Source organism: Oreochromis aureus, linkage group 14 (assembly GCF_013358895.1).
Source record: "Oreochromis aureus strain Israel breed Guangdong linkage group 14, ZZ_aureus, whole genome shotgun sequence".
Classification (NCBI taxonomy): Eukaryota; Metazoa; Chordata; class Actinopteri; order Cichliformes; family Cichlidae; genus Oreochromis; species Oreochromis aureus.
Genome location: NC_052955.1, coordinates 8,116,765 through 8,144,227, shown reverse-complemented (window position 1 = coordinate 8,144,227; position 27,463 = coordinate 8,116,765). Strand labels below are relative to the sequence as shown.

General features: G+C 38.0%; 1 protein-coding gene across 1 annotated transcript in view; it reads left to right on the top strand.

Annotated features, from left to right (window-relative positions):
• tenm4 (teneurin transmembrane protein 4) overlaps window positions 1-27,463 on the top strand; it is a 154,429-nt gene that overhangs the window by 47,622 nt on the left and 79,344 nt on the right. The window contains 3 exon segments of the mRNA XM_039597960.1: window positions 13,879-14,100; window positions 23,582-23,831; window positions 26,553-26,651. Coding sequence (XP_039453894.1) covers window positions 13,879-14,100; window positions 23,582-23,831; window positions 26,553-26,651 — 571 coding nt within the window.

The following is a 27,463-nucleotide window of genomic DNA, read 5'->3' as shown; positions in this document are numbered from 1 at the left end:
GTTGCTTATCCACTCCCTGCCAGTGCCTCTGACAGTCTAAACCAACATCACATCAGGGCCCACCACTGAGACTCAGGGGCCTCAAAGCACGACATGGAGGAGGATGAGCCCTCCTCTTTGGAGGATTATCCAAACCCAGTGTTACAATTTCTGTCCCTCTTTTAGCAACATCCATTTAATGTAGAGTCCTATTTTATATGCTTATGTTATTTTCAGAGAACAGTCATTCTTAAAATGGAATATAAGCTGCAACGCACCGATTCAATATTCTGAATCTTTTTCTGTACATGAGTAAATAGTTACTATCCAGATTCAAGGATCCTATATTAAATACTGTTTCTTACTCAATGCTATCATATAAATATGTAACATACCATTAAAACAAAACATCTACAAATCTCTTGTATCTGATGCTTTTTAATTTTTTCTTTTCTAGAAGCCTTGCAGTAAAATTTCAGATAGCTCTGAATGATCGGTTATCGTTGCAAAAGCAATTAGGGGTTGTTATTGAGGTTGAGGAAGCAGAGATCATAATGTGCTGTTGCCCCAGTCTCAGATAAAAAAAATAATTAAATGTTCATGCTGAGAATTTTCTCATTAGCAGTCACCTCTGATATGTATGGTCTCTGACACAAATTCAGCTATGGAACTTTTAGTCCTACTTGATCTAACATTTATCAGTAAACACCAGCTATGGAAATTGAATATGTAAATATTTGTCTGTCACTTCATCATCCGAAGGTAGAAAACACTTTCTTATATTTAAGATGCAAAATCAAATCATGTTTTTTTTATTGAACTCTCATGCATATTTCATCATATATGCATAAAAGTACACAAGAAAAGAGCCGAAAGAGTTTCAGTGGATGCAGATGAAACGTGTCTATTAAATTTGTGTTTCTTTTAAAAGTCTTAGCCTGGAATGATGTGAGTTCAGATCGTCCTTTGTGAGTATAATTATTTGTCAATACAGAGTGATTCAAAGTGAGATTAGCATGCTTAAATATAAGATTATTTTCACACACATAAAGACTCATTGCGCTGGACAGCTCATGTTCTTCCTGGATTATTTCTCTCTCAGTGAAAATAGCTTGGCACAGTAAAAATTTCACAGCCTGTGAATTTTGAAGAAAATAGTTTGGGATATAAGCTTTACAGTTTTTTTTCTTCTGCCTTCAGAGGTTTCCCAAAAGTACTGCTGTCACACTGGAAACACTAGTCTTATCGCAGCTGTATGAATTGCCAGCTTCTGCAGTAGGTCGCACCAGAGCTGCAGTCTATCTGTCTCCAGACTTCAGTGCTTGCAGTGTGTGAATTACCAAATTCTGGCATAGATGCACTTTTAGAGGATTTAAACTGGTTTCTTACTAGCTAAACTCTGTCTGTTGTTTACAGTAGGTTGGAAGTGTAACGCCTTTACCACTTTGTTCCGTGGGAAATGTGGTCCAGACGCATTTTCCCATTTAGCTTAGGTATGGATGGCAACCTGAGGCAGTATGTTTTCAAAATGTCAAGTTGAACTACTTAATCAGGTACTAGAAAATAAATTGACTTCTGTCAGTCAGCTGCCTGATAAACAGCCACTATAAAAAATCATACACTACACCAGTTATGTGACTCTATAGCATACAACAGTTGCATTGCTGCGATAATATTACGTTGGCTTTTGCAAAAGTGAAGTGGAAAAGTGAGGCCAAAAAAGAATATTTTGATTTTCCTAACATTGTTATAATGCTAAGTCGAGCTTTAAGTCTTGTGTGCCCCTTTTGTCATTTGCTAAAAGACGGCGAGTGGCAGGAAAAAATTTTCTATAAGTTGTGTTGAGCTTTTGAGCTTTGTTGGGGTCTGCTGGGGGAGCTGCGTCGGAGCTGGTGACACTAACAGATGGATAATCTGATCAAGAAAGCTGGCTCTGTGATTGGCTACAAATTGGACGTATTTGAAGATTTCTGGTCGAGAGGAGGTCACTGAAAAAAACAAATACCAATTTATAATACTGACCACACTGTTCACCGTTTACTGGACTGGCAACGGCGGACTTTCTTTGACAGACTGTTTCAGCTCTACTGCCACAACTCAGTTAAACATTTATTGACATTTTAAATTTTGTTTTGCCTCTACTTTTTCTTTTTCTTAGTGCTGTTGATGTTATTATTATTAAATTATATTAACTGCTGTAGCAAAAAAATTCCCTAATCTCGGATAAATAAAGCTTTATTGTACCTCTTCTTATCGTATAGTAGACTTCTAGACGTTCTGCTTTCTTCACACTGTACACATCCAAGAAAAGTATAGAAGTAAGATAGAACCGTAAATGTCTCATTTTATTCTAGAAAGTGACAGCTTCATGAATAATAATACAACCTGTAGCCAGAATGCAGTAAACAAAGGACTGAAAAAAGATTAGGCTTCATATGGCTCATATTTATCCATTAAATATTTATTGGACTCCATCCTTACCCTGCGGTTTAGCTCAGAACATCCTTTATGTAATAGAATGTATGTTTAATATGAACTAAAATGTCTCAAGGTAACATTACTGAGGTAAATTTATACTAGGGCTGGGCAATTAATACAGTTTCATTTTCAAATAGGATTTTATCTTCTGACAATTATGAGAACAAGATAATTGGGATAAAGCAGTTATTGTTTTTACTGTATGTTCATTCTCCCTCAGTGTTTCACCCGTTTCTAAAAAGCAAAAAAAAAAACCTAATAAAAAAACAAAAACAAAGCTGAGACGTTAAACTCATAAAATGCTTCCATTAATGAAGCTTTGGAAGGTTCATTAATGGCTGCTTACAGCTGCCTGACAGTTGTTGGCTTGCTGTAAGTCCACTGCTGGCTGGACCACAGGTATTCTACTGTAGAGGCTGTTGGATGGTGGGGGGCACCAGGGACCCTTCCGAGATTGGCTCTACCGTCCACCAGTTGGGGCTTCCATCCCCCTCCTCTTCTCCAGTTTTTCATTATTAATTAATTAATTTTTAAAAAGGCCCATTTTTTAAAGTTCATGACGTCCACTGCGCTTATTTAACATTTGTCTGAAATTGGTAGTTATTCACCATAATTGTTGGTAAACAAACTGTTGAATGTTGTCTTATTTTAATTCTTAAGTGATTCTTTTTAACCCTTACAAATGTGTCAAAATAAAACGAAAAATTGTATGTAAAGGACTCAATGTTCAACAATAGAGTATATAAAATATTGGAAATTCTTATAATTTTTTGCTACTAGATGACGGATTATTTAAAAATAATCATGATGTTTGTGCTGTTGTCCAAGTCCATTTGCTTTTCATTGCCTGGGAAGAAATTTGCAATAAAAATAGTTTTCCTTGCTGTGAACACCGTCTATATAATTGTTCCTTAGAAAAGGTGTTTTCTGTCTCCACAAAATATCTTTTGCTTTTTAAATTCTTGCAACTGACATTCAACCAAGTATTGTTAACCACATACTTGGATGAATTATAAGAAGTACTTAGATGGTTGGAATATACTTTTATAAGGTCGAAATTGTTTTCAAATGTATGCCCACATTGCTTTACTCTTTGTGTAACTTCTTGTGGTATAAACTAATCTTACTGACCATGTTGCTGACTCTTAGTGGCTTAACTTTTACCATGCTATGAATTATATAAGCACTTACAAACATAAGCCGCTTGACAGCATGTATTTTAGATAGCCTTTTGAACTGTCTTGCACTCAGTGGGAGCTGAACACACACACAAATCAATTCTTCAACACTGACAAAGTGTCTGAAATGAAAAACAGTGGGCTTTTATGTAAGCTATCTGGAGAGCATGATGAGAGGAGGATATCAGTTTTAACAGAGGTGTACTCTCTTAGCATGAAAGCCTCCGTGCTACTCCGATGGCTATATACAACATCTGGTGGAATCATGTAAAATGTGTCCCTCTCAGTAAAGACTTTTACTGTATCATACAGTTTAGATTCCAGGAGAAAGTTTGGAAGATGTAAAGGTTTTCAGTTTTTTGAGGCCGTGTTTAAGCTCTTTATTGTCTTTTATTAGGCATGTAGCTTTTTCTTAAGGGTATACTTTAGAATTTTATTAGGCAAGCCCTAGAATGCACTGAGGAATGGCAGGATGGGGATGGTGTCATCTTTGTTCAGCAAGGCCCGAGGCAAGCCACATGTAGCCCTAATGAGTCGCTTACAATTTCAGGCTCTGCTTGCTCTCAAACACCAAAAGTAAACTTTTGTCTTTTTTCCCCCTCACTATTCGGGGACCTTAAGAGGATTGTGGGATCATTATTTATTCATGCCATTGTGTTTATTCACCAGCCTCTTTGTGCGATGGAAGAGGGAATGGAGCAGCCTGTGCAGACGAAGTAAAAGCTGATAATTATCCACTATTAGTATTGTTTTTTCAGCCATGGTTTAAGTCTGCTCAGTTGATGATCGAGCTATGATAGAGGGCCCGAAACATCCATTTAAAGCAGATTACCATGTGCACAACTTTGAAGTCTGGAATCCTCTGCTGAGGATTCTCCAAATGGGCGTGATGCGTTTATAAGCCTGTTTTTACTGCACTTTTTCTGTGGAGTTAGAGAAGATGTCTTGTCACAGTGTCACTTGCGAACAGTTGTGTCGACCAGGAGATCCTTAAAAACAGCCATCACAGGCCTGCAGGATGTTGTTAACAGTGAGAGGTGAGGAGATTGGAACCTTTACTTTTCATCCTAGAACAAAGAAAACCCCGGGGATGCTTAAATGGGGCTGTATGGAGGGATTTAGCAATGTCAGACTGCCTCAGAAGTAGCACTGATTCAAAAGACCAGCAAAGTAAATTGTAAAAAAAAAAGGGGGAAAAAATGGGATTGGGCCTAAAGACCAAGGAGTCTTGAAAACGAATCAGTTTGCTCAGTTAAAAAACACAACAACAAAAAACAGTGCATCAGCTTAGCTGTCTCAGCATGTTCAGTTGGCCTGTACACTGTGTTCTCCATTTATTCTAGGTGTCAAAACATTTCTTAAGGGTAACACGAAAAAGGTTGCTACCCTTGAATCGAAGCTTGCCGTTGAGCGGGATTTTGGGTTTCTCTTCGAACAGAAAAAAGTCTCCTCAGTTGATTTCAGTTTTAAATACCGAGTCTGATTCATTTCTCTGTTTGTCACAGAAAAGTAAGAACAGATGGTGTCTTTCAGCTGGATAGCAGGGCACACAAGTTTTCTTCTTTTCCTTCCAGCACAGAAAAATAGAGTGGACTGGATGCAAGAGAGTGGCAGCAGCCAAGCAGGGATGTGGGTAGAGGATGACTGGGGAGCGAGTCTGTGGTTCTAATCACCCAGAGAGGAAATGCCATCTATAATCTAAGCCACTCTGGCCTCCTGTTCATCTTCCTAGGTGATACCCTGGAATGCGTCTGTCTTTTCTGCTGTCTGCTAATGCTTCTCTGTGCTGCTGATTTTTTTTAATCTTAGTTGGAGATTCTCCTCCTTCCCCATGCGGATGAATAGATTAAAACTGCCTAAGATGTTAAATTTGTCTTGGGCCCATTGCCTGTGAACATACTAATGAAAACTACCCATTTGATCTAAATCACTAACTATTTCTAGCATTTTACTGCTATTACTACAATATTTGCATTAATGATTGATGATGAGATTTTTTCTCTTGTTTTCTGGATTTATTCTTCTCATCCATTTATAATTCAGCATTTGTCTCTTTAAGAGCATGCAGTTGTTGTAAGTAATGGATGCTTTGCTTAAAGTGCTGATAGAAGTGCAGTGGGAAAGTCTTAAATGGAATTGTTTCTTCTGTGGGCATACTGTTTTATTACAAGACAGTATAATTTCCATTTTCTCAGTAATGGTTAGCCCCGTCTATAAAGAAAAAAGACATTTATGTGTTTTTACAGTTTATTTTCAATCATACATTTGGTTCACTCTCGTTATTATGATATTGATTCCTCACAGGTAAATGGCACCATCAGAGAGATATTTATCAATTTTTCAATGCTGGTTCGTAAAAGCTTATTTCCCACTTCCTCTGCAAGCGAGGCTTGGTTCTATTGTGGAGTTGGGGTAAGGAGGAGGACTTGATGTCACATAGAATTGCACCACATCAATTAGCAAAGTCTTGTTGTCACACAGCAGACATGTTTTGTGTAATCTTGAGTATTGTAAAGTAGCTTGATTATCTTTGTAGTATCACAGTTAAAAAAAGATACCACATATGTTTACGATACGGTTTATCACTTGTTTTTGGTGAGTTACTTTTATGACTCTGTACCCTTAAGCTGCAAATTTGCTTTTGTTTACATTTCTTTTCTTGCTCTTTTTTTCTTTTCCTAAAGTGAGATCACTTTTCAAGTGTTAATTTTATCAAAAGGCTAGCTGTTGCTTGCAGCAGTGTCATAGAACACAATTATGTCAATTTGGGAATTCTAATAATAATGCATAAGAGAAAATTAAGCTGCCTTGTTGTCCGTATTGCCTGTAGAACTCCGATTAGCTAAATTACCAGAGCACACACACAACCCCTATGAGTATTCAAGATACATCTTGTAGTCTTATAATCTAATCCTGGTAACTTTTTAGATGCCTTATTACAAAATCTGTTGTTTCCATTGATCTTATCCTCACAAATATTGGTCAGAAGAAAATGTGAAATGTTTATATTCAGCAAAAATTACAGATAATATGGTCATTAAAATATTATATACATTTTTGGAAATACAAAAATGAGAAAATACATTTTTGTCAGTGTGGTGGGTTATAAACATTGCTTTTTGTTGATCGTTTGTAACATTTCCACCTGCTTTTGCTTGTATTTTCACTAAGCAATATCAACAATTAACATGGTCTATGATGCATTTTGAGGATATGCAAATTAAAGGACAAAATGCAATTTAATATAAAAGAAATATGGTTAGTAATAGATAAAGTCTTGAGTGACAGTGTGTTGCAGAGGTTCATCATTTTACAGTGCAGAGACCACTACAGGATTTTACATTATTTAGTCACAAAGACGCTGAATCTCTGAGATCGTCAGTGACACAATGGCAATATTAACACCACATTTTCATATTCTCGAAATTCATTATAAAGTAAAATAGGTGATATAGTTCATGAGAATACATTTGATAACACCCAAGTAGAAAAAAAGAATCAGACTTCCTTTAATGGAGTCGTCTCTTTATCAGTCTTTTTAAAGACTTTGTGTCACACAACATTCCCCGGACAACTTAATCCTAAATGGTTAACACAGTAAATATGGCCACTCGGGCTTTAAGCAACAAGACATTATGAGGGGGGAAAAAACTTGGAAAGCTGAAAAGGGAATTGTAGATGCTCAGGTAATTTAAAGGCTATTAACTATCCAATTAAAGCACCTTGGTGGCCAAAGCACCTTGTAGGCAAATAAAACTCAATTAATAGACAATTATTTGTATTTGGTTTGGCATAATAGGCTTATTTATAAAGCCAGCTGTTTTCCTTTGAAGAGAATGTATCCTTAATGCTTCTCAGCAAACTCACAACAGTCACTGCTGTATTAATTTGTTTTGATAGCTTAGTTTAAACAGCACAAACACTTGTGGGTCATTTTCTTCTAGAAGTGAAGCTTTAATACTGCTGAAGTACCTTTATTTTTACCCACTCTTGTTTAGCAGAGACACTGGCAAAAACACTAGATTTTTGCTCCATAAAGTGTAAGTAAAGATTTCGTATAGTAGACACGGAAGTAGATGCTTGCTTCTGATTGTGGAAGATTTAATCAAGACTATCGGTGGTGGTGTGCATAATCACATTTCACCGTGTGCCACTCAAATTAGACACTGCAGAAGCAACGCATACCTGCAGCCTTCAGATGGGTCCAAAGACAGCTAATCAAGAGAAAAGGAGGACCTTCACAAGCAAAATGTGGCACATAATAATCAAATCAGAATAAATAACAAAAATCTGTGCATAGATGACTGATGATTGGCAACAGTACAATTAAAATTGAGCACAGCAGCAAACATACGTATTTGTCAGACATAAATTTAGAGGAGAACTTAAAGGTGCTCCTTCACCAAGTAATGATGTAAACAGTACGGAGCCTTTGTGCTGCACCCATTGCATGTTTCTGATTAGGTCCTTACTGTGATTAGTGCAAAAGATGCTGAATCGTGACATTAAAATTGCACTTCACTGACATCACCAACCACCATCAGCAGATTGGTGCAAAATGCCAAGTAGGTGCAGACAAAGAACAAAACCACTGTGGTGTAGAGACGAGCACTTTGCATGTATGTGCACACAGAAAAAAAAGAGCTGTCCATCTCCATTTGACCTCCACGTTTAAACACAGTTGGAACACTTACAGCAGCAGGGAAAATCAGAATATTCACGGTCAGGCCCTCTTATGATGGCTGAGGATAAAATTCAGCAGCCGAAAATATGACAAAAGCTTTATTCATGGCATAACATCTTGGAGGGAATCCTACTCCACCTACACTGGATGACAAAATTGGTGCCAAGAGCAAATTACATAACATTTTACTGATCTGCCAATGACAACCTGCCAACCTTTCACATACTCCTGTTCAAATGGTACCACACAACCGTCCAAGCCAATTTGTTGACACATAATATTACTTGTTTGTTCTTTTTTGTCTATTTGTCTATTTTTTTTTGCTTTTTGGACCTTTTTTGGGATGGGGGCGGGGTTGCCATATTATCATTGTACAATGCTGTGATTAAATTAAATTACAATTAGCATTAAAATAAATGATTCTGTCTTTACTACAGTCTTATATGCCCACCATTGTTCAACACAATGTGCATTTTACAAAGAGAATAGCTACGTGATGATGACACTCGGTCTCCTCTGAGACTCTGAGTCATACTTCTGTGTCCTATATGCTTAGTGCCCTTAGCTGCAGTTTTTAAGTAAACATAATTCAGATGAGTGACTCCATTCATCATGGAGTCACTCAGCTGCTCCAGCCTTCCTCTGTGTGGTGGCTGTATTTAACAAAAGCAGTCATAGACCTGGCTTATCATGTTGCGTAGCTGAAGAATGGCACATTTTATCTCCATGGATATGTCTTATTTTCTATGTATAACTTCAGACTTTTATATCAGTCGGTGGTAAAATAAGAAAGATTAGTTAAGTTTGGAGAGAAAACAGGTTTAAATATCAGGACTCTGTTGATTCTTCTTATTTGACTTTCTTTTCACTTGATTACATCTTCCCTCTAAATTACATTCTTTGTTTACCTGATTTAATTTCCTCTCTCTTAGCATGTGAAGCCTCCTCAAATAAAGGAATTTTTAAACATAAATTTTCTTTTTTTGTTTGTACTGATTCTGCTTCTCATTCATGCACAAATGTAATCATTCTGATTAGTTTCATGGTTTCTCAAGGCCAGAATGTGAATTACAGTCTGTACATACGACAGTTGCAGTTCTTAAATAAGTTTGGTAATGCCTTTGCTTGTCTCTAGTCACTTCTGAACTCGCATAATAATCAGAGGCATAATATACAAACAGATCTGGAGCAGAAAGTGTGGTTACAAATGCTTTTTACGTAATGTAGGTTGCTGTTGGTTTGAGTGACACAGCACATAGTTGATTATTGCTAAATAATAAATGATCAGTTTTCCAGCTTTTTATTTCTGTAATTTTAAATTGGTTATCCTGGCATTTTTTATAGTGTTTATTTCTGTCTGTCTGTCTCTCTCTCTCTCACACACACACACACACACACACACACACACACACACACACACACACACACACACACACACAGTAACACACCATTTGGATGCCTTACATGTTTGTCACCTTACCCTGTGACACTGTGAATACTGTTTTTTCACCATTTTGTGACATTTATTACACTACAGCCGTTTTCACACATGAACTGTCATGTAGCACATTGAAGGAGATAGTCCGCACTACTGGAAGTAGTCTTATTTATTTATTTGTATTTATTTATTTATTTCCTTTTTGGATGAGGAAGCTTCCTGGATAGAATGTGTGGGAGGCACCACATTCTCTTACTAGCAGCTAATACAGCAGACAGTTAGCTGCACTATTTGTACATCAGCGCAATCAGACATCACACGGACTTAGGTAGGTGTATTAGGTAGCTGACAAGTTGAAGACTGGCTAATTTCCCGTCTTACTGTTTCAGACATTTACATTCTCGTTTGCACCTCCGGTGTAGAGAAGTTCACGGCTGCAGCGCATGTGTAAAAACAGCTTAAAGCTTAATGCAGGGTGAGACGCTATTATAGGGATTTGTGAACCAGTATACGGTAGATTCTGCAACAGTTTCCACCCCTAGAACGAATGAAAAAGGCAGTGTAAAACAGTGTTCAAGAAAGGTACAGGTGAAAATTGGTAAAAAGAAATTTTGCATAAACTAATTAAATAAAAACGGAAAGTAAGTCAGATAAGCACAGCATCATCTTGACAAAAATCCATTACACAGATCCCAAAGATCTGCGTAATGGAATTTTAACTAGTGCAGCCAGAGCACCAGTGATGAAGCAAATGAAAAATCCTAAAACAGCTAAAAAAAAAAACTTTCCTTGCCCATGTGGAAACCCCCTCGTGCTCCACTTGTCAGTTACTGTAAAAAATTTAGATTACATGCAATATCATGCCCAGAATAGCGGCAGAGTGCAGATGTGATATCACCACTCATGGAGCATGGACATGGAGCTCTGCCACTGAAGAGGCAAGCTTCTTTTCTGTTGATTTGTGAATTTTTTACAAGCCTTTTTCACACAGTTTAACAATTTAATTCAGTTCAGTACAGTTTGATTTACATAGCACCAAATCACAACAAGGTGCTTTATATTGTAAGTTAAAGACGCTACAATATAAAAAAGAAACCTCAATAATCACACAGCCCCCTAAGAGCAAGCACTTGGAGACAGTGGGAAGAAAAAACTCCTTTTTAACAGGAAGAAACATCTAGTAGAACCAGGTTCAGGGAGGGGCAACAATCTGCTGTGACCAGTTGAGAGTGTCATGAAGGTGAGATCAAAGAGACAGGAGAAAAGGCAAACTATGAAGAGAGAGAGTGAGAACTATAGTTTAATAATTGCTAATGATTAAGTACATATTAATTTGAAGGATTATAAAAAAAGTATTGATCTGATTTTTTCAAACTACATTTGCATGGTTATACTGCTGTTAGGATCATGTCTGTATTTCATGCACCACATACTGTTTTTTTTCTTTGAGCTGTAGAGCTGTAACATAAAATATAAAACTTTTCAATAATTGTTTTTTAAATTATTTTAAATTATTATTTTTAAATTATTATTTTTAAAAATCAATTTTTTAATCTTTTTTTCTGATTTAAATTGTTGTTCTCTGAGTGACTTTTGATAACTTACTGCATAACTGTTATACAAATTCCATTTCATATAAGCATACTATTATTAATATGAAACCTATATTTTATATCCATATATATCTACACCAAGTAGTGGATATAGAATTAGCTATTCATTCCATTCTGCTTTCAGACTTTGTTCTGACTCGTTTTAGCATTTTTAATAATAGTGTTATTGAAATGAATATAATTTAATGATACTGAAAATCAACATTTTTAGAATTTCTAGATGTTTTTTTACAGAGGGGGTTACATGCATTTAATGCAAGAATCTTACATTATTAGTGGGTTCCTTTGGTTTAGAACAACCCAAATCTATTGAAATACATTTTGTCAGCAGTTATATAGGGAGCAAGCACTAAAAGCAACAATATATTTAGCAGATTTCCTTACCTACAGATTACATTTATTTGCCTGTTCTTGTAATTGGCTTCCTAATGAGTTGATTAAGACCTTAAATGCAGTGGGTGGTCATCTGTTTTAGCAGTTGGGACAAACTAGGCAGTAAAAGGCACTTCCTGAAGCTGTCAGAATCTACAGCAGTTGGGCATGGTCCAAGAAGTCCTAAGTAAAGGTTCCCTTTTGCTGCTGTAATATAGTGAGCGAAGGCAAAAGCAATCAACTCTGGCAGCCAGAGAAACTTCTCTGGCCATCTCAAGCTGTGGCTTTCTGTCTGCAGAGGCCCTGTGTCTGGCTTCAGGTGGACGTGGTGTGGGTAAGGCAGTATTAATTAAATGCAGTGAGACAGTAGAACCTTTGTGTGCAAGACTAATGGCTTCTGAACATGACTACCTTGACCTCATTTACGTTATGACTTTGACCATGTTTAGAGGACCTTAATCTTTTCTGGTCTCACTGATGAATTCTCTCTTAGAGGAAAATGCAGTAATATTCAGTCCAAGACCCTTGTGCAACTCATCTTTGTCTTTTTCGTCAAGCATTTCAATCCTACGGTTGGTCTTAAATTGCATCAGGTACTAGCTTGTCAAGTGGTACTTGATTTAGCAGCACAGAGTTGTTTTTTTGATACTAATAGATGTCTTAGATGAATCCCGTTGAATCAGGCAATGGCTGTGATAATGCTCTTTGCTACAGCTTTTCCTCTCGCCGTTATACATTCCTGCACATTCAATCACAGCAGTGTCTTGGCCATTAACCCACAGCAGGAGCACTATGCCTCGGCACCCATTACTGAACCGGCATTAGAGAGTTGAGAGGAAAAAAATGAAGTGTCTGGTGTGAAGTGTGTGTAAAGCACAAACTGTGACTCTCTGAAGCAGTGGACGTTTACTGCTTGTGTAGGGCTGTGGCTGATATGTTAATATCACTAATTGTTTCCTAATTAGATGCGAGTCAGTGAGTCGTGTTTTAATACTCTTCAGGGATCATTACAGACATAGACGAAAATCATCTCTCCTGATAAATGACAATCGGGTCAGCTGGAATTTCAACATCAAGACAGTAGGACTGATGGAAAAATGGGGAGAGCGCCAAACTGATGGCTTTTGTGCGCTGTAGTCATGTTACTTAAGCAGTGTTATTTTCAGCGTATTGCAGAGTTCCATCAAAAGTTAATTACACATTAATAGGAGGTCTTTGTGGAGATTTAACATTCCCTGACAGCATGTGATTGGAGCCAATAAGGTTTAACAGACAAAGCTGTACCATATTCAGATGTAAGAGTTCTGGAAATATATTGAAATATAACAAGATGATTCATGCTTTAAAGGCAATTGACCATTCTGACAACTATGCTGTTTTATTTTTTATATTACTGACAAGTAGAAAAGCTAAGATGGACACAGTGTACACACGAAAAAGGAAGGATTGGTTCAGGTTGGATTCATTTCTTGACTGGCAGGGGTTTTATATATTTCCACAGGAGGGGGTATTAACAGTTACCAGAATGAGGGACATATTCATATGCTTGCTGCACAGTGCGCAAATTTGATCTCTAATCACTTATCTCTCAGTGTAACTTTTGTAGTTTGGAGAATGGCAGTTATGTTAGATAACGGATGTGAAGAGAGGTTGTTTAGAATTTGAAGAGTTTTTAGATTCATAGTAATTTGACAGGCTCCTGATGGGATGCATATTTGCTGTACTGTAATGTTTCCACACACCCTAACACGTCACCTCTGTTTTCCTCTTTTTATTTTTTTCCCTTTGCTTCTGGATTTGAGCATTGTAACCTGTAATTATCCCCCTTTTTTGCATTAAACATCCCAAAAAGGTGTTTTGTTGTTTTTGTTTCTCTAAACCAGTGCCAGGCATTTGCCTTTTCTATTCTATCTCAAAGTCATTTCAGTTGTTTGTATTGTTCTTCCCAGCTGGGATGAGGTGGCGGAGACAAAGGCAGATGTGTCCCTGTTTGTTTTTGAAGTGTCAGAGTTAAGTCTTGCATGTGTGTGTGTGTGTGTGTGTGTGTGTGTGTGTGTTCTGCTTCTGTGTGATGTTGCCTGTGTTTGGGTGTGTTTCATTTCCCCCCCATGTGTTGTCTCTGTTTGTGGTCCACAGGTCCTCCGCTGCATTGTTCATCCGCCTCCTCCTCCCCTGTTGAGCAGCTCCATTACCCTCCCCCTTCCATTGCAGCCAATGAGAGCCAGGGAGGGTTGCTAGGTAACTGTGCGGCTCAGCCAGCCCAGGACTCTGACTCTGAGGATGAGTTTGGCCCCAATTCATTCTTAGTTAAAACTGGCTCAGGGAACCTGTATGCTCCTGCTACCGCTACTGCTGATGGTGAGTTGGTTTTCAAACTACTGTTGCTTTGTGGAGGTTAGCCTTCCCCTGCTCCTGGATATGTTGTGTTATAGGTCATGTGGATGGCTATAGGCAAGAAAATGTCCCTTTTTTCTGAGCACCATGAGAGAGAGTAGAAACTTTTGAGTCGATATGTAGCCTCAGGAAATGCACAGCACTCTCTGAAGCAAGGTCTGCAAAGTTCAGAGCCTCACACAAAGAGATGGACGATTTTGGTTCAGCAGGAGATATTTGTCACAGATATTTCTCTTCAATTTCAATGTTTGATGGTGAGAGTATCCATCTAAAAATCCCTCAAAAGCAGCTGCATGCAACCTCCACACCTCAGACAAGAAATACAAAAAAGACAGTACTCAGTACTAGGTGAAATGTAGTCCTTGCCGTATCCTAATAGAACTCTGAAGTCTGAGTGCTCTGAAGTTATGTTAAAACAGTTTTAAAATAAACACTGTCATTTTTTTTAATTTAAATAGCATAGCAAAGCATGGTTTTTGAACTAGATTGAGTCTAAAGAGTCCCAACATAATTTCTTATTAATAAATGTCGGCTAATTATTCCTCATGAAACGCAATGTCTCCTGCTGTTAACTTAACACTCACTCAGACTGACAGACTCACATCTGTGCACAAACTGCTAACATGATGTTAGGAGATGACAAAAATGTAGTGAGTGTGAAATATTTACAGTATGTTTACCAAGCAGCAGTCAGACTATGTTATTCACACTATCAATAGTTAACTTTCAGTTATAATGATATATCTTTTTTATTTGCATGAGTTGTGTGTGCAGGTAAATGTAATTTGGCTGGTCTAGAGGCTGAAATTATGGGCATATATTATTTGTTTGTTGCTGCATTGTACTATTCTGGTTGCTACAAATTCAGAGACTTTTGCATATTCACTGGTTGCTTAGACCTTCATTCTCAGTATAAAAAGTTATTTCTTTGTGTTTATGAAACATTATGAAACTTATCACTCACATCTGCATGCTAAATAAGATGCCTTAGAGTTGTTTTAATGTCGATGTCTTTCAGCTACTGTACATCTGTTACTGGTGCAGTAAACCCAAAGGAAAATTCAAAAAATCGAAATATCTGATCAATCTTACAAATCAAATACTAAAGGGTTAACTCACAGAGCTCCAAGCTACCCCAGCTGCCTGTTTAGAAAGCCCGGAGAAGGAGCTATTAATCCCATCGCAAATCTCAACACTAATTCCTCAGCAGCAACATGCTGGTCACCCAACAGTGACATGACTGTGCTGAAGGGGACATGGGTGGAGGGGAATGGCCTTTAAAGCAGCAGATTTGTCTCATAACAATGACACTGATTTGCATAGGTACATCGTTTAGGTTGGCCTCAGGCTGTCAGTAAGGGGTTGGAGACTACCGACGAGGAATATCCCCCACCAGTAGCTTTGGTCATCTCAGGTTTTGTAAGACTGATTGTTAAATTGCAAAGTAGAGCAAGTTTTTATGTGCCTTTCATATACAATTTCATATAACAGTGCACCAGAGCTCTTAATATTTTCATGCTTGTCTGTTCTGAGAAACTTGTAAATATTGCTTAGTGCTTTGCAAAATGGGCTTTGCTTGAGATTCTTCGTTAATGAATGTTATTATTTAGTTCTAAACAATGTTTGACAGTAAGAAGCGACGTACAGTTATATAAGAGGAAATAGCCTTCATTCTTCAACTCACTTAAACCACCTAATGAGTTATGTAAGCTTGTTCGATGCCTGTGTCTTCAGTTATTCTATAGTCTTGCAGATTTTCTTTTTAAATTCAAATTTGGAGAACTGTCTGTGTAGTTTGTGTCAAATGTTTAGTGGCAATGTTATCAAGAGCTACATAAATGTATCTGTCATTGAGCTTGCATTAGTGTTGTATACACAAAATGACATAGCCAATATAATTAAATCAAATTACAAATTTCTATATTTGTTTAATTAAACATATGGAAAAATAATTCAAATGTTTTCTGTTTTATACAGAAGTTAAAATTATGGATAAAAAAGGTTTCACGTTGCTAAATGTAAATGTGAATTTGGTATGCATCTCAGGTCTCAGTGAGAATTGCATGAGCAAAAAAAAAGGTAATTTAAAAGCCACCATGGCAAGAATGACTGGAATATCAAATCAGATCTTTTTTTTAAATGCAGGTCAGTTGTAGAAGAAAAATTCAAAGTCAGGGTTAACACACTGTAGCAAAAAAAAAATAACGATATTATTGGCAGCAAACAACCACAGAAAATTTGCATGCCAAAATAATTGTCTCACAGTATATCTGTTGCTCTGGAAAACAGGTGGTTTTTTTATCGCTTAAAATTACATTTGCTCAAGGTCGTCTTTGAGCCCCCATACAGGACTTAAAATGTTCTGCTAGATTTTGAACAAGTAAACACTCTCAGCAGCATATCATTATTCACATTAGTAGCTTTCAAGGCGGCAGTGTTTATTTATTTCCCTTTTTTCCTGTGGGGTGGGGGTAGTCCTGCTTTTATTTAGAGGAACACTGAGCAATAGTTTCTCTAAGGCTGATGAGGCTGCTCGCTGAAGCCTGCAGTTCTTTTATGAAGCATGTGTTTCACTGTGGCCCTCAGCTTTCTCTGAGGGGCTTCTTCCCGAGGAGACTGCCAGTGAGATCCCGCTGCCACACTGAGCCACAAGATCTGAGACACTGCAAACTCCCAGCATTAGCATCTCTTAATGCAAAACAGCATGGGGTCGGCCAGTGTTAGCTTTCAGCGCAGCCGGGCTCCCTGGTGAAAGGGCCAGCACACCACCACCACCGCACAGCTGACCAAGCAGGAATGCTGAGCCGGACAGAAGGCCCGGGGACATAGCTGTGTGTGAATTCAAATAAGTCTTCATTTGAACTGCTTAATCATCCCGCTGCGTCTGCAAGGACGGAGAAATGTGGTTAAAAGAGGTCACACCAGAAAGTAATTTAGCCACAGACACCGTGAGGAATAAAACTATCTGAGGCTAAATAATAATTTAATGAGCAGCACATGGCACTGCCATGCTATGCCCCTGTTTTTCTGAGGATCTGATTTTTTATTTTTTTTGAACTGACATATAAAAAGAAATTGGTTTCTCTTAGTAATAGCTTCAAGTTATCAATGAACTAGAGTCAACAGACAATTTGTCCAGTTCCATTCAACTTGCTGTCCGTCAGTGCGCAGGGACCATGGATAATGCATTTTGCATACCTACATATCTTCTTTTCATTGACATAAAGTGAGATGCATTACTTCCATTGCATGATGATTGGAGACCATCTGTGCCCTCTAACAAAATCTCCAACCTCTTGATGGATTTGCAGCAGAGTGACATACAGAACAGAGCATACATAACCACTTGTCTTGTTCTTTCTAAGGCAGCTCAGGGAATGACAGAAAATCCATTAGATCTCAGGGTGAGAGAAGCATTTGCAAGCAAATCCTTGTAGATTAAATTGCTGTAAAACTAGATTTTTCTGAATTATGTTATTAATATATTTTTTGTTGCGATATTAAAAACAACCACATATATTTTTTGGATAAATATATTTACTTCCAGCAAGTCTTTTCTACTTACTCACCCCTTTGTAAAAGCTTGTTTGGGGATCTTATATTTCTAAAATATCAACATTTTTCTACCTTGGTGATGAAGGTGAAATTATAGTCATAATTCAATATGTTTTTTCCCTATTTTTCCATAGAGAGCGAGTAGAGGACTGAGCGTCAAACACATCACGTTGTTCTCGGCACCTGTTACCTCTCAAATGGGTCCAGCAAAGACAGCTAAAATTCCCTCATGTCTCTTCCATTCAGACTTCTCTAATGTCGTAAGAAAAAGCAAGTCCAGCAGAGAGAACCAGCTTCTGAGAGTCAGTAGAGTGTGCAGCTTCACTGCCTTCGTGACAAATTCTATTTGTATTTTTATAGACAAATGGTACTCAACTGGAAATTTTGCTCCTGTGATTAGCCATAGGGGATGTAGCAGTAAGCAAGATTTAATGATTTATCTGGGCGCTTGATAGCTTTTGATTAATTCTGTATCGAATAGCTCACACCTCAATGCGTTGATCGGGTGTTTGGAGCATGTCATATCACTTTATTTCATCAGGTGTGACCATCACTGCCATAGATTTCATCCACTGTCCTTGTTCAGAAATACAGCATCCCGCAACCCAGGTTTTTATACCGAGTGGTAAATTGAGAACCTGGCCTCTGTATGTGATTTGCCGAATGTGGCAAATGACACACACTGCAAGCACAATATCTGGTATTATATTGATTCAATCTATTATATATATCCACTGTATCCACTGAATTAAAGAGCTGATATAATGCTATATAACGTAGAAGTTAATATTTTTATTTTAGTGCCATATAAGGTTTACATAGCACATAATTTTCTCATCACAGAAACACCTATTTTCAGTCTCAAATGCCAAGGCGGCCAACCCGAAAATCCCAGTCTGCTCTTATTGGTTTGTTGGCTCAATTAGTGCTAAATTGGATCAGATGAAGGGACGCTCTGCTGTGACTGGTTGTCGATTTTATTGTTGTTGTAGTCGAGAGTAAAATTCAAAGTTTGGCTACTGCATACACTCTGAGTATTTCATTAACAAGCTCAATACAGTAGCTCATGAGTAAATGAACGTACCTAGGACTTCTCAATAACCCAGATTTCTAATCCTTAACTAAAAATCGTAACTTTTCATTAGTAGAAGTATTACAAGGAGTTTGAATTATTTTGTATTCTTTTAGTTTAGTTTTTTTTTTTTTAATTTTACTTGTTTGTGGCACATTAACCATTAATTTTTATTTAATCTTTCCCAGAGTTTTGTGTCACTATTTTTTACAAATGGGACAGCAGTCTCCCAGTAATTATAACATTCCACCATTAGACATCTCTCTTATTTCTCAGAGTGCAGGGTGAGGTCGTAGCTAATGAAGTGGATTTGCTTTAATTACTTGTCTAGAAAAGCATCAGGAGGCCTTAACCAGTGCATGCATCTGTTAGAAAGAAAAATGAATATGCCACATTCCCAGACTGAATGGGTATCTTTAGGCTTCTGTTTTGAATGTCCTGTGAAAGTTTGGCTATGGTAACAAAGTCCTTCTCTGACTCTCTGATAACAAATGAATCTTCTTTTGTGCCAATTTTGTTGTGCAAAGCAGGTCAATAGAAAACCATTTATTTTCTTGCATCCTTTGGATAGTAGTGAATAATTGTTGCTGAATCACCACATCTGTGGGGGTCATGTTTCACTGTGCTTGGTCTCAGACACGTTTCTTGTCTTTCTGTTTCTTTTCAGAAAAATAAGAATGACTTTCTGCCTGGCTGTTGAGCCAGGTGCAAGGAGTATTTATCTTTTTCTTTATTATAATCTGTTCTACTGTGCAGTGTGCTGGGAATTGCTTATATATAAACAGGTTGGCAGGTTTGGGAAAACTTCTCAAAAAGCCAATAAAACAGTTGGAGTGGACTGTGCGTAGTAAATTATCTTTTGTAATTTGCAGCTTTCAGGGTTCTCCGAGATTCATAAAAACATTGTTGTGCATGGAAGTTTGGTTGTACTGCAAAACTGATTTTTAGATTGTCAAACGTGTGGACCTTGACCCCCTACTGGGCCATAAAATACAGACTTGAGTTCAAAAACAAAAAACGTTTTCAGCTTTGTAATTTTACTTTAGAAGAAAACTACCTTTACATATGTGCATTTTAAAAAGAAATAGAAAAATCAAAGTTAGAAATTTACATGTTTTTTCAGACCTATATTCGATCCTGAACATATAACTCATTAATAGTTAGCAAACAGCTAAAGCGGAGCAGTGGCTGCCAGGTGCCAGAAGGAGAGCTACGATGAAGAATCAGTCTCAGCAGGCAGCAGCTCATCAGAAGGGAATGAATCAGTGAAAACACAATAAAGGAAATTGTTTTAGGGGGCATATGATGATCAAAGGTTTGATTAAAGGCTGCAGAAGATTTCAGTCGCTAATTTGTGCAACCGTTGTCTTGAATTTAGAGATGGCTTTTCTGTGTTACAGTATCCATAGGCAGGTCAAAGGTGGAATACCCAACCAGAATTATTTTCCATCAGTTTTAAAACTGTTCATACATTAAGGTTTAAAATGTAAATTTAAATCTAAATATCAGAGTAGCTCAGACTTCAGAAAGTATATTTCAAATATGTTCCTCCTGTGGTCTTTAAACAGAGTGAACAAAAGAGGCAGTAGTCCTAACTATACACTGCAAGCCCATTCTGTATACTTGTATTAATTTATACTTATATTAAGTTTATGATATATTGATGTGCACCAATTTATTTTCGTGGTAATATTTTATGTTATAGCAAGGCTCTTAAGAGCCTTGCTATAACACTGGGGACTGCTACTATGGTCCCCAGGTGCAACAAAAATATGTTAGAGAAATTAATTACTTGTTGCCCTACATTTACTTGATGGTCATACAGTAGGAAGTAAAGTATTTGTTTACCTAAAAGTAAATGCATTCCAGAGCAGAGATGCATTTGTCCTTGTGATATATTTCTCAGTGTATCTGTGGTGTCCCTGTAACTAATTAGCATATCCTTATTAATGGCTTTAGGGAATCAGTTACATTACTGAGCAGGAAGGAGGTCATCAACAACCGTGTGGCTTTACCTCACACTAGTCCACTGCTGATAACGACTGTGGTGTGCTTCTCTTTCACTGTCTCGACTAAGCACAGAGGCAACGTTGTGCAGAAGTGGGGAACCTAGTAGCCGACCATCTGTCAGTGCAACAAATGCATCATATAGCAATTACTTCTTTCAGTGGTTCTTTTACATTAGAAAATATGTAGATTACGTGGCGTTGAGCCAGGTGAAAATTAAAATGTTTTCTCTTTTTTTTGGTGATAGTTAATGGAACGTAAAGAAACAGAAACACTAGAGTGAAACAATATGAAACTGTGTATAAAACTACCTAGTGCCTTGTAAAGCAACAGCTTGTTTAAATCCTGAAAAGAAACAGGCTTGCTTAATACAGCATGGTACATTTTGTTGATTTCTTTTGCTGAGCCATTATTTAGCATGCCACCTCTGAACACAAAGGACTTTATACCCACTTTGCACAGCAGACCTAAGCATTGAAGCTTAATAATAGTGTTTTCTGAATACCCAGTGTGCACCTTAAAAGTTCTTATTGTGCCGGCTTTGATTGACACATGTTGATATCAGAGCTTCATGTTCCTGACCCTAAAAATATCTGAAATGACTCTAAGCTTCTTGACTGGCATGAGTAGGTATCGCTTTAATGAAGGAGCTGATTATACAAAATAAGCTTTGTGTGTGTCTGTATTCTGCTCTCTCTGCTGTAAATTGGCAATTTAGTGTTGTGGATATCTGTGAAATAAAGGAGGCTTACTGCTATAAAGAAAAGCCACTCTGTGTAAAGCCGGGAGTTCATTGATTGATGAATGGCTTAGCAGATGTGGAAATAAATGGATACAGAGTGCACACAGACATTGGTCCTCTATCTCATGAATTGCACAGTATCAAATAGTGAATATAAAACCACAGGGTACAATTTCTCCTTCTAGACTTCATATCTAATAGTTTTAAATCCTCTTAAAAAAGTGACAATAGAGTTGGTAAAAAGAAAAAGAAAGCAAAAAGGGCAAATTTTGCTGCTAAAAGCTTTGAAATGGTACATAACCAGTGGAGTCACTCTTAATCTGGTTGATTAAATCTGGATCAAATCTTGAATTTGTTTCACTTAAGCTGCGGCAGTTACGGGATTGAAGTTTGGAGGCAAACAAAGTATTGTTTATTTTAAAAAACTGTGCATGCTCAAACAAACACTAAATGCAAATTCAGAAAAGCCGAGTGAATTGGTGTGTTTCAGGAAGAGGCCGGCTAATCTGTTTACACAGGAGTCAGTGTCTGATCTGAGTAAACTGTCACAGGTCTCTGTGGGAGGTAGAGAGAACACTCTGATAGAGGTCAGTTAGAGAAATAATGAGCAGAAGTAGGAGTTTTTTAACTGTGTTTTTTTGTTGGTAAGTGAAAAGGTGAAAAACTTTGTTAGTTTTGGTGTTAATTTATACTCACTGGTCAGTTTGTGAGGTATAGCTTGCTAATTCCAGGTTCCTGGTAGTACCAAGTTCCATCAAAACTGCCCTAACTCTTCATGGATTTATCAACATGCTGGAAACATTTTCCTCAGAGATTATGGTTCATATTGACATGACATCATCACACAGTTGCTGCAGATTTCCTTGATGTGAGTCTCTCATTTCACCACATCCCAAAGGTGCTCTATTGGATTAAGATCTGGTCACTGTGGAGGCCGTTTGAGTACAATTAACTAATTATCATGTTTATGAAACCTGTTTGAGATGATTTGAGCTTTGTGACATGGCACATTACCTTGCTGGAAGCAGCCATCAGAAGACAGGTGGCATTTAAATGATGTCCAATTGGTACTAAGGGGCCTGAAGTGTGCCAAGAAAATATCTTATACGCCATTACACCACAAGCAGAAACCTGAATCATTGATACAAGGCAGGATGGATCCATTCTTTGATGGTTTTTTACCACAAACTCTGACTCTGCTACTGTACCCTAGCCTATTGCTGCAGCCCATCAGGCCAGGGAATGTTTTACAAAACATCTGTCTGAACTTCAGTTGCCTGTTCTTAGCTGACATGAGTGACCCACAGTGGTCTTCTGCTGTTGTAGCCCATCTGCTTCAGATGGGCTACAGAAATTCTCTTCCGCATATCTTGGTTGTAACAGTTGGTATTAGAGTTTATTCTGCTTGCTTATCAGTCTGGCCGTTCTCCTCTGACCTCTGGCATCAAATATGCCACTCACTGGGCATTTTGTCTTTTTCAGACTATGCTCTATGAACCCTAGTAATGGTTTTGGGGATCCCAGCAGATCATCAGTTTCTGAAAGGCTCAGACCAGCCTGTTTAGCACCAACAATGATGCCATGATCTTTCTTCCCCATGCTGATGCTCAGTTTGAACTTTAGCACTTTTGTGCATATCTACATGCCTAAACACGGTCCAATGTGATTGGCTGATTTTTGCATTAACAAGCAGTTGAACAGTTGGACCTAATAAAGTGACTGGTGAGTGTATGTGCTACTGAAGCTATGTCTAATCATTCATCAGTCAGAATATTGTTCCTGACTGGGCTGAAATAACACCATAAGGCGTGAAATAAGCTTTGGATTTGTCTTAACCAGTTAGTTTACACACATGAGCTTGCTTTCACAAACCTTTTGGAATGTGCATCCTCAAAGGAGCTGCCATATTTTAGCTATGCTGGCAAGCAAACTGAATCTGGCTGTCTTCGATGGTGCCTTCAAAGGTAACCCAAAAGTGCCTGAAAGCAAACAGTAAATGAGTCGAATTTTTATTCTTTTAAAATATCTGTTCCATGTTTTATTTCTTTTCTGTTTTTTTTTTCTTTCAGACGGAGCCTTTCAAAATCACTCTCGGCTGCGGACGCCTCCTCTACCACTTTCCCACTCCCACTCGCCCAATCATCAGCACCATGCAGCCTCTATTAACTCCTTGAATAGGAGCAACTACACACCACGGAGCAACCCAAGTCCTGCGCCCACAGACAGCTCCGTTCCTCCTGAGGGTCCCGCCAGTGGTCAAGACTCTGGCAGTGCACAGGACAACTGGCTACTTAACAGCAACATCCCCCTGGAAACAAGGTACTGTGTAGTTCTCTCAGACAATGTATAGAGAAGTTGGCATCTGGAAGACTTGAGCTGAGCTGGTGCCATTGAACTTGGCGTTTCCTCCTGTTCCTGCTGTCCGCTCAATATTAAATTACCACAGTGCTAACAAGGAGCAAAGCAATAAAATGGAAAGTATCCTGCTAGGGGCAAAGGCCTATATTTGTGATGAACATGATTTTGTGGCAAACAAGAGAAAAGTGGTGCTTTTGGTGTTCGCCTAATACTAGGAGTCCTAACAGGGGAAGCTATTGAGTTTAAACAGCAGAGTAATTACAATCATGTTGGATAATACCAAATTATATTCAGGCTCCCGTGAGCAGGCTTCATAGCTCCTCCACTTCAGCCGTGAGTTTTATTTATTTCATATTAATCAGTATTCATTTCTCTAGTACATTTCTCAATAGGAGGCCCTTGTGTGAAGTAGATCTGTCAAGTGTTATTGTAACAAAGGGAATATCTGGTGTTTCTTTGGATGGTCTTATTGCAAGGCGGTATGAAATTAGGAATATTGAGGCAGAATTTTCTCAACCTTCCAAGATATCAATTTAGTCTGCTAATAGTAAAAAGAAAAAAAAGCAATCGCCACATCACCAGCAGCACATTTCCACAAATAAACCCTAACACCTTTGAGTAAGTTGTTAGGGAAAACAAAAAAAATCCTTTGCTGTATAAGTGTTGCAATTATCTCTTCAAAGCAGTTAAGGCCAAAAAATTAGATCACAATGACAAAAAATTGTGCGTACCAATTTTTTGTCATATTATATTATATTATATTATATTTACAGTTTGGCAATTTAAATAGTTTGTAAATTTAAATAAATGCAGCAAATGTAAAAGTGTTATAATGAATAATAAAGACTGAGCAAAACCCACAGTTCTGGCCAATGACAGGTGGTTTCTCCACATACATATATATATATATACTGTTTGGAACAGGTAGTACCCTAGTGAAGGTGTCACTGAATAATGATCAATATCGATCTTGTCAAGCTGTTAGACAAGTACTGTTCAGGCTTATTATAATTTAGTTGGTCAGCTCAGATTCTGTCAGTAAACCATGACGAGCTGAGAGAGGACAGAATTTCTTTCCTCCATTTATATGTCAAATCGTCAATCTCTCTGAACATTTTTCTGAATGCTGAGCCTAAAAACTCAGCTCAGAAAGTGTGCACAAGTAACAGTAGCTATTTGTTCTTAGCTGCTGCATAGCTTTATGTACAAAAGTTAAGGTTTGAATATTGTGGTTTATTTCTTCTGTTTTTTGAAAATGTTATATAACAGCGTCCTCAGTTTAAATGTTGCCAATATTTTTAATATATTCAGAAGTTATTAAAAACCACTGGTCTGTGTGATAAAATACATTGCCATAAATTAAATAGCTGTTGACAGGAAAATAGCTAATAGCTAATTTGGCGTGGCTAAGAAACCAGTCTTGAACAGACTTATTGTCTCTTCCTTCAGTTTTTGTGAGACGCTTCAGTCAACAGGAAAATGAGAATCAATTTCAGCTGGTAGAAGGACAGTTAGTTGTATAATGAATGATTACACATCATCCAGCTCCAGTTAATCCCGTGCAGGTATTCCCTGTGGAACAGAAAACAGATGGTGAGGAGAGGCTAGAGTGCTGCTGAAATCACATACGGAATCGAGTCTGTATAACCTATTGCATTGAAGGAAAAAAATGACACCTAGCAAAGTTCCAATAAGGAAACTGAAACCATTAGCAATATCCGCATGGACCCTGCAATATTAAATGTCACTTTTACTAAGTTAATAGTATTAAAATGGCCCTCTCTTGTCACTTTTGGGAAATTTAATTGCACTGATAAATTCAGCACTGGTATATTTCTGCCGTGCTTTAGCACTGGAAAAATGCCAGCAGTTGGTTGGCCCTGTCCAGCTTCACCATTTTTTTTTCTGCCAGGTTTCTGCCAAGTATTTCTTTCTTCGTTAAAAGTAGCATTCTTCCCTAGAACACAAGCTTGAAAGACTATGAACAGATTTTACTGCTGGCCGCAGAGGGGACTGGGATCAAAAACAAAGCTTTTCTCTTGTACCATGCAACGTGTTCAGCCTGCCCATTGCATGTGGACAGTTCATTTCTCCATTGCATTGCTGCTGTATTTCCTTATGGAACAGAGCTCTCATTTGGGAGGGGGGGCGTAAGACATGAGATTCTAGAAATTTTTACTGAAAATGTGTTTTAAGACATGTAGCAACCATTAACTGGGAAAAAAGTAGCAGTTAAGGATACTAATCAGTATAAAGGCTATGAAACCTCAGTGATGATTTTCATTAGACTTAAAGTAGTATTTGTGTGTAATAGACTTTAAGGTTTTTATTTGTAAGTGATCCATTGTTTTCTTCCAATCACAACCATAAAGGAGCCAGAATACTCTAATGTTTATCAGAGAAGAGCAAGACGCTTGCAGAGAAGGGCAGGGCTCGTACAAAACAAGGTATGGCAGTGTCCAAATGAGGGGCATAAGACAGGTAGATGTTATTTGTGTCACACCTTTGTAGAAGTAGTTCCATAAGGGCCTTGGTTGTTTTTTTTGTCCCATACTGTCCATCTTGAGCTCCATTTGTCAGTTGTTGATGTTGCTTGGTGATCACAAGTTGTATTGGCCTTTCTGTATTTCTTGCACGCATGTCTCACACTAGCTTCATATCCATCTTTCCACCTGTGTGTAGAAACATAGCAAAGCAGACATTCCTAGAGACTTTACAGGACAACCTCATTGAGATGGACATTCTGGCATCAGCACGCCACGATGCCTCGTACAACGACGGGTATGTTGCATGTTTGCTATCTGGCTCAGACTACTGTCAGGATCTGCTTTGCCATGAAAACAATAGATGCCTGCACTATTTTCCATCGAGCATCCTCTGTTTTGAAACACTGTCAATCATCTGTGTACATCTCCTGCAGTGTTACAATCCTTGCTGTATTTGTCCCTTCCCTGTTTAATACAACTAACAATTTGCATCGAGTAACATTGTTGGATTGTATTGCTTTTGAATAATGGTAAACACGACCGCTGTGTGGAACACAGTTGCCCATGCTGTCTCCTGTTGCTTGAATAGGACATGTGAGAGATTTGTCCTGATATGTATAAATAAAATATAGTCTCAGTGACTTTCCACATCATACATTGTAATATGACATTCAATCACGCTCATGTCACTGTTGCTCGAGAGCTTCTTGTATGCTTGTCAGTAAAATGGCCTTGACAACAGCGCCGCTGCCACTGGCTCTCTGATGGGCTGATCATTCGGCACTTGGACATGTAGCTGTACACGTTTTCTGAGATAGCCAGCCATGTTCTTCAAGGGCGAATAAATCTGCTCAACTCCATGCTGAAACCTTATATAATGTATCTCTCCTCTACGTAGCCTTGACACATGGTTACGGGGAATTACTCCTCTCGCGACGGATGGAATATATAAACAAGAGCCAGCTGTGGTCACTCGTCCTCTGAAAGAGATTTAATATAGATTCATAGTTTCAGCTGTTTCAACCCGATATGCCTTAGTTTTCTCACTAATCTAGCATGACTATGGTAACACTACTGAATGTGCTTGGTATTACTTACCACTGGAAA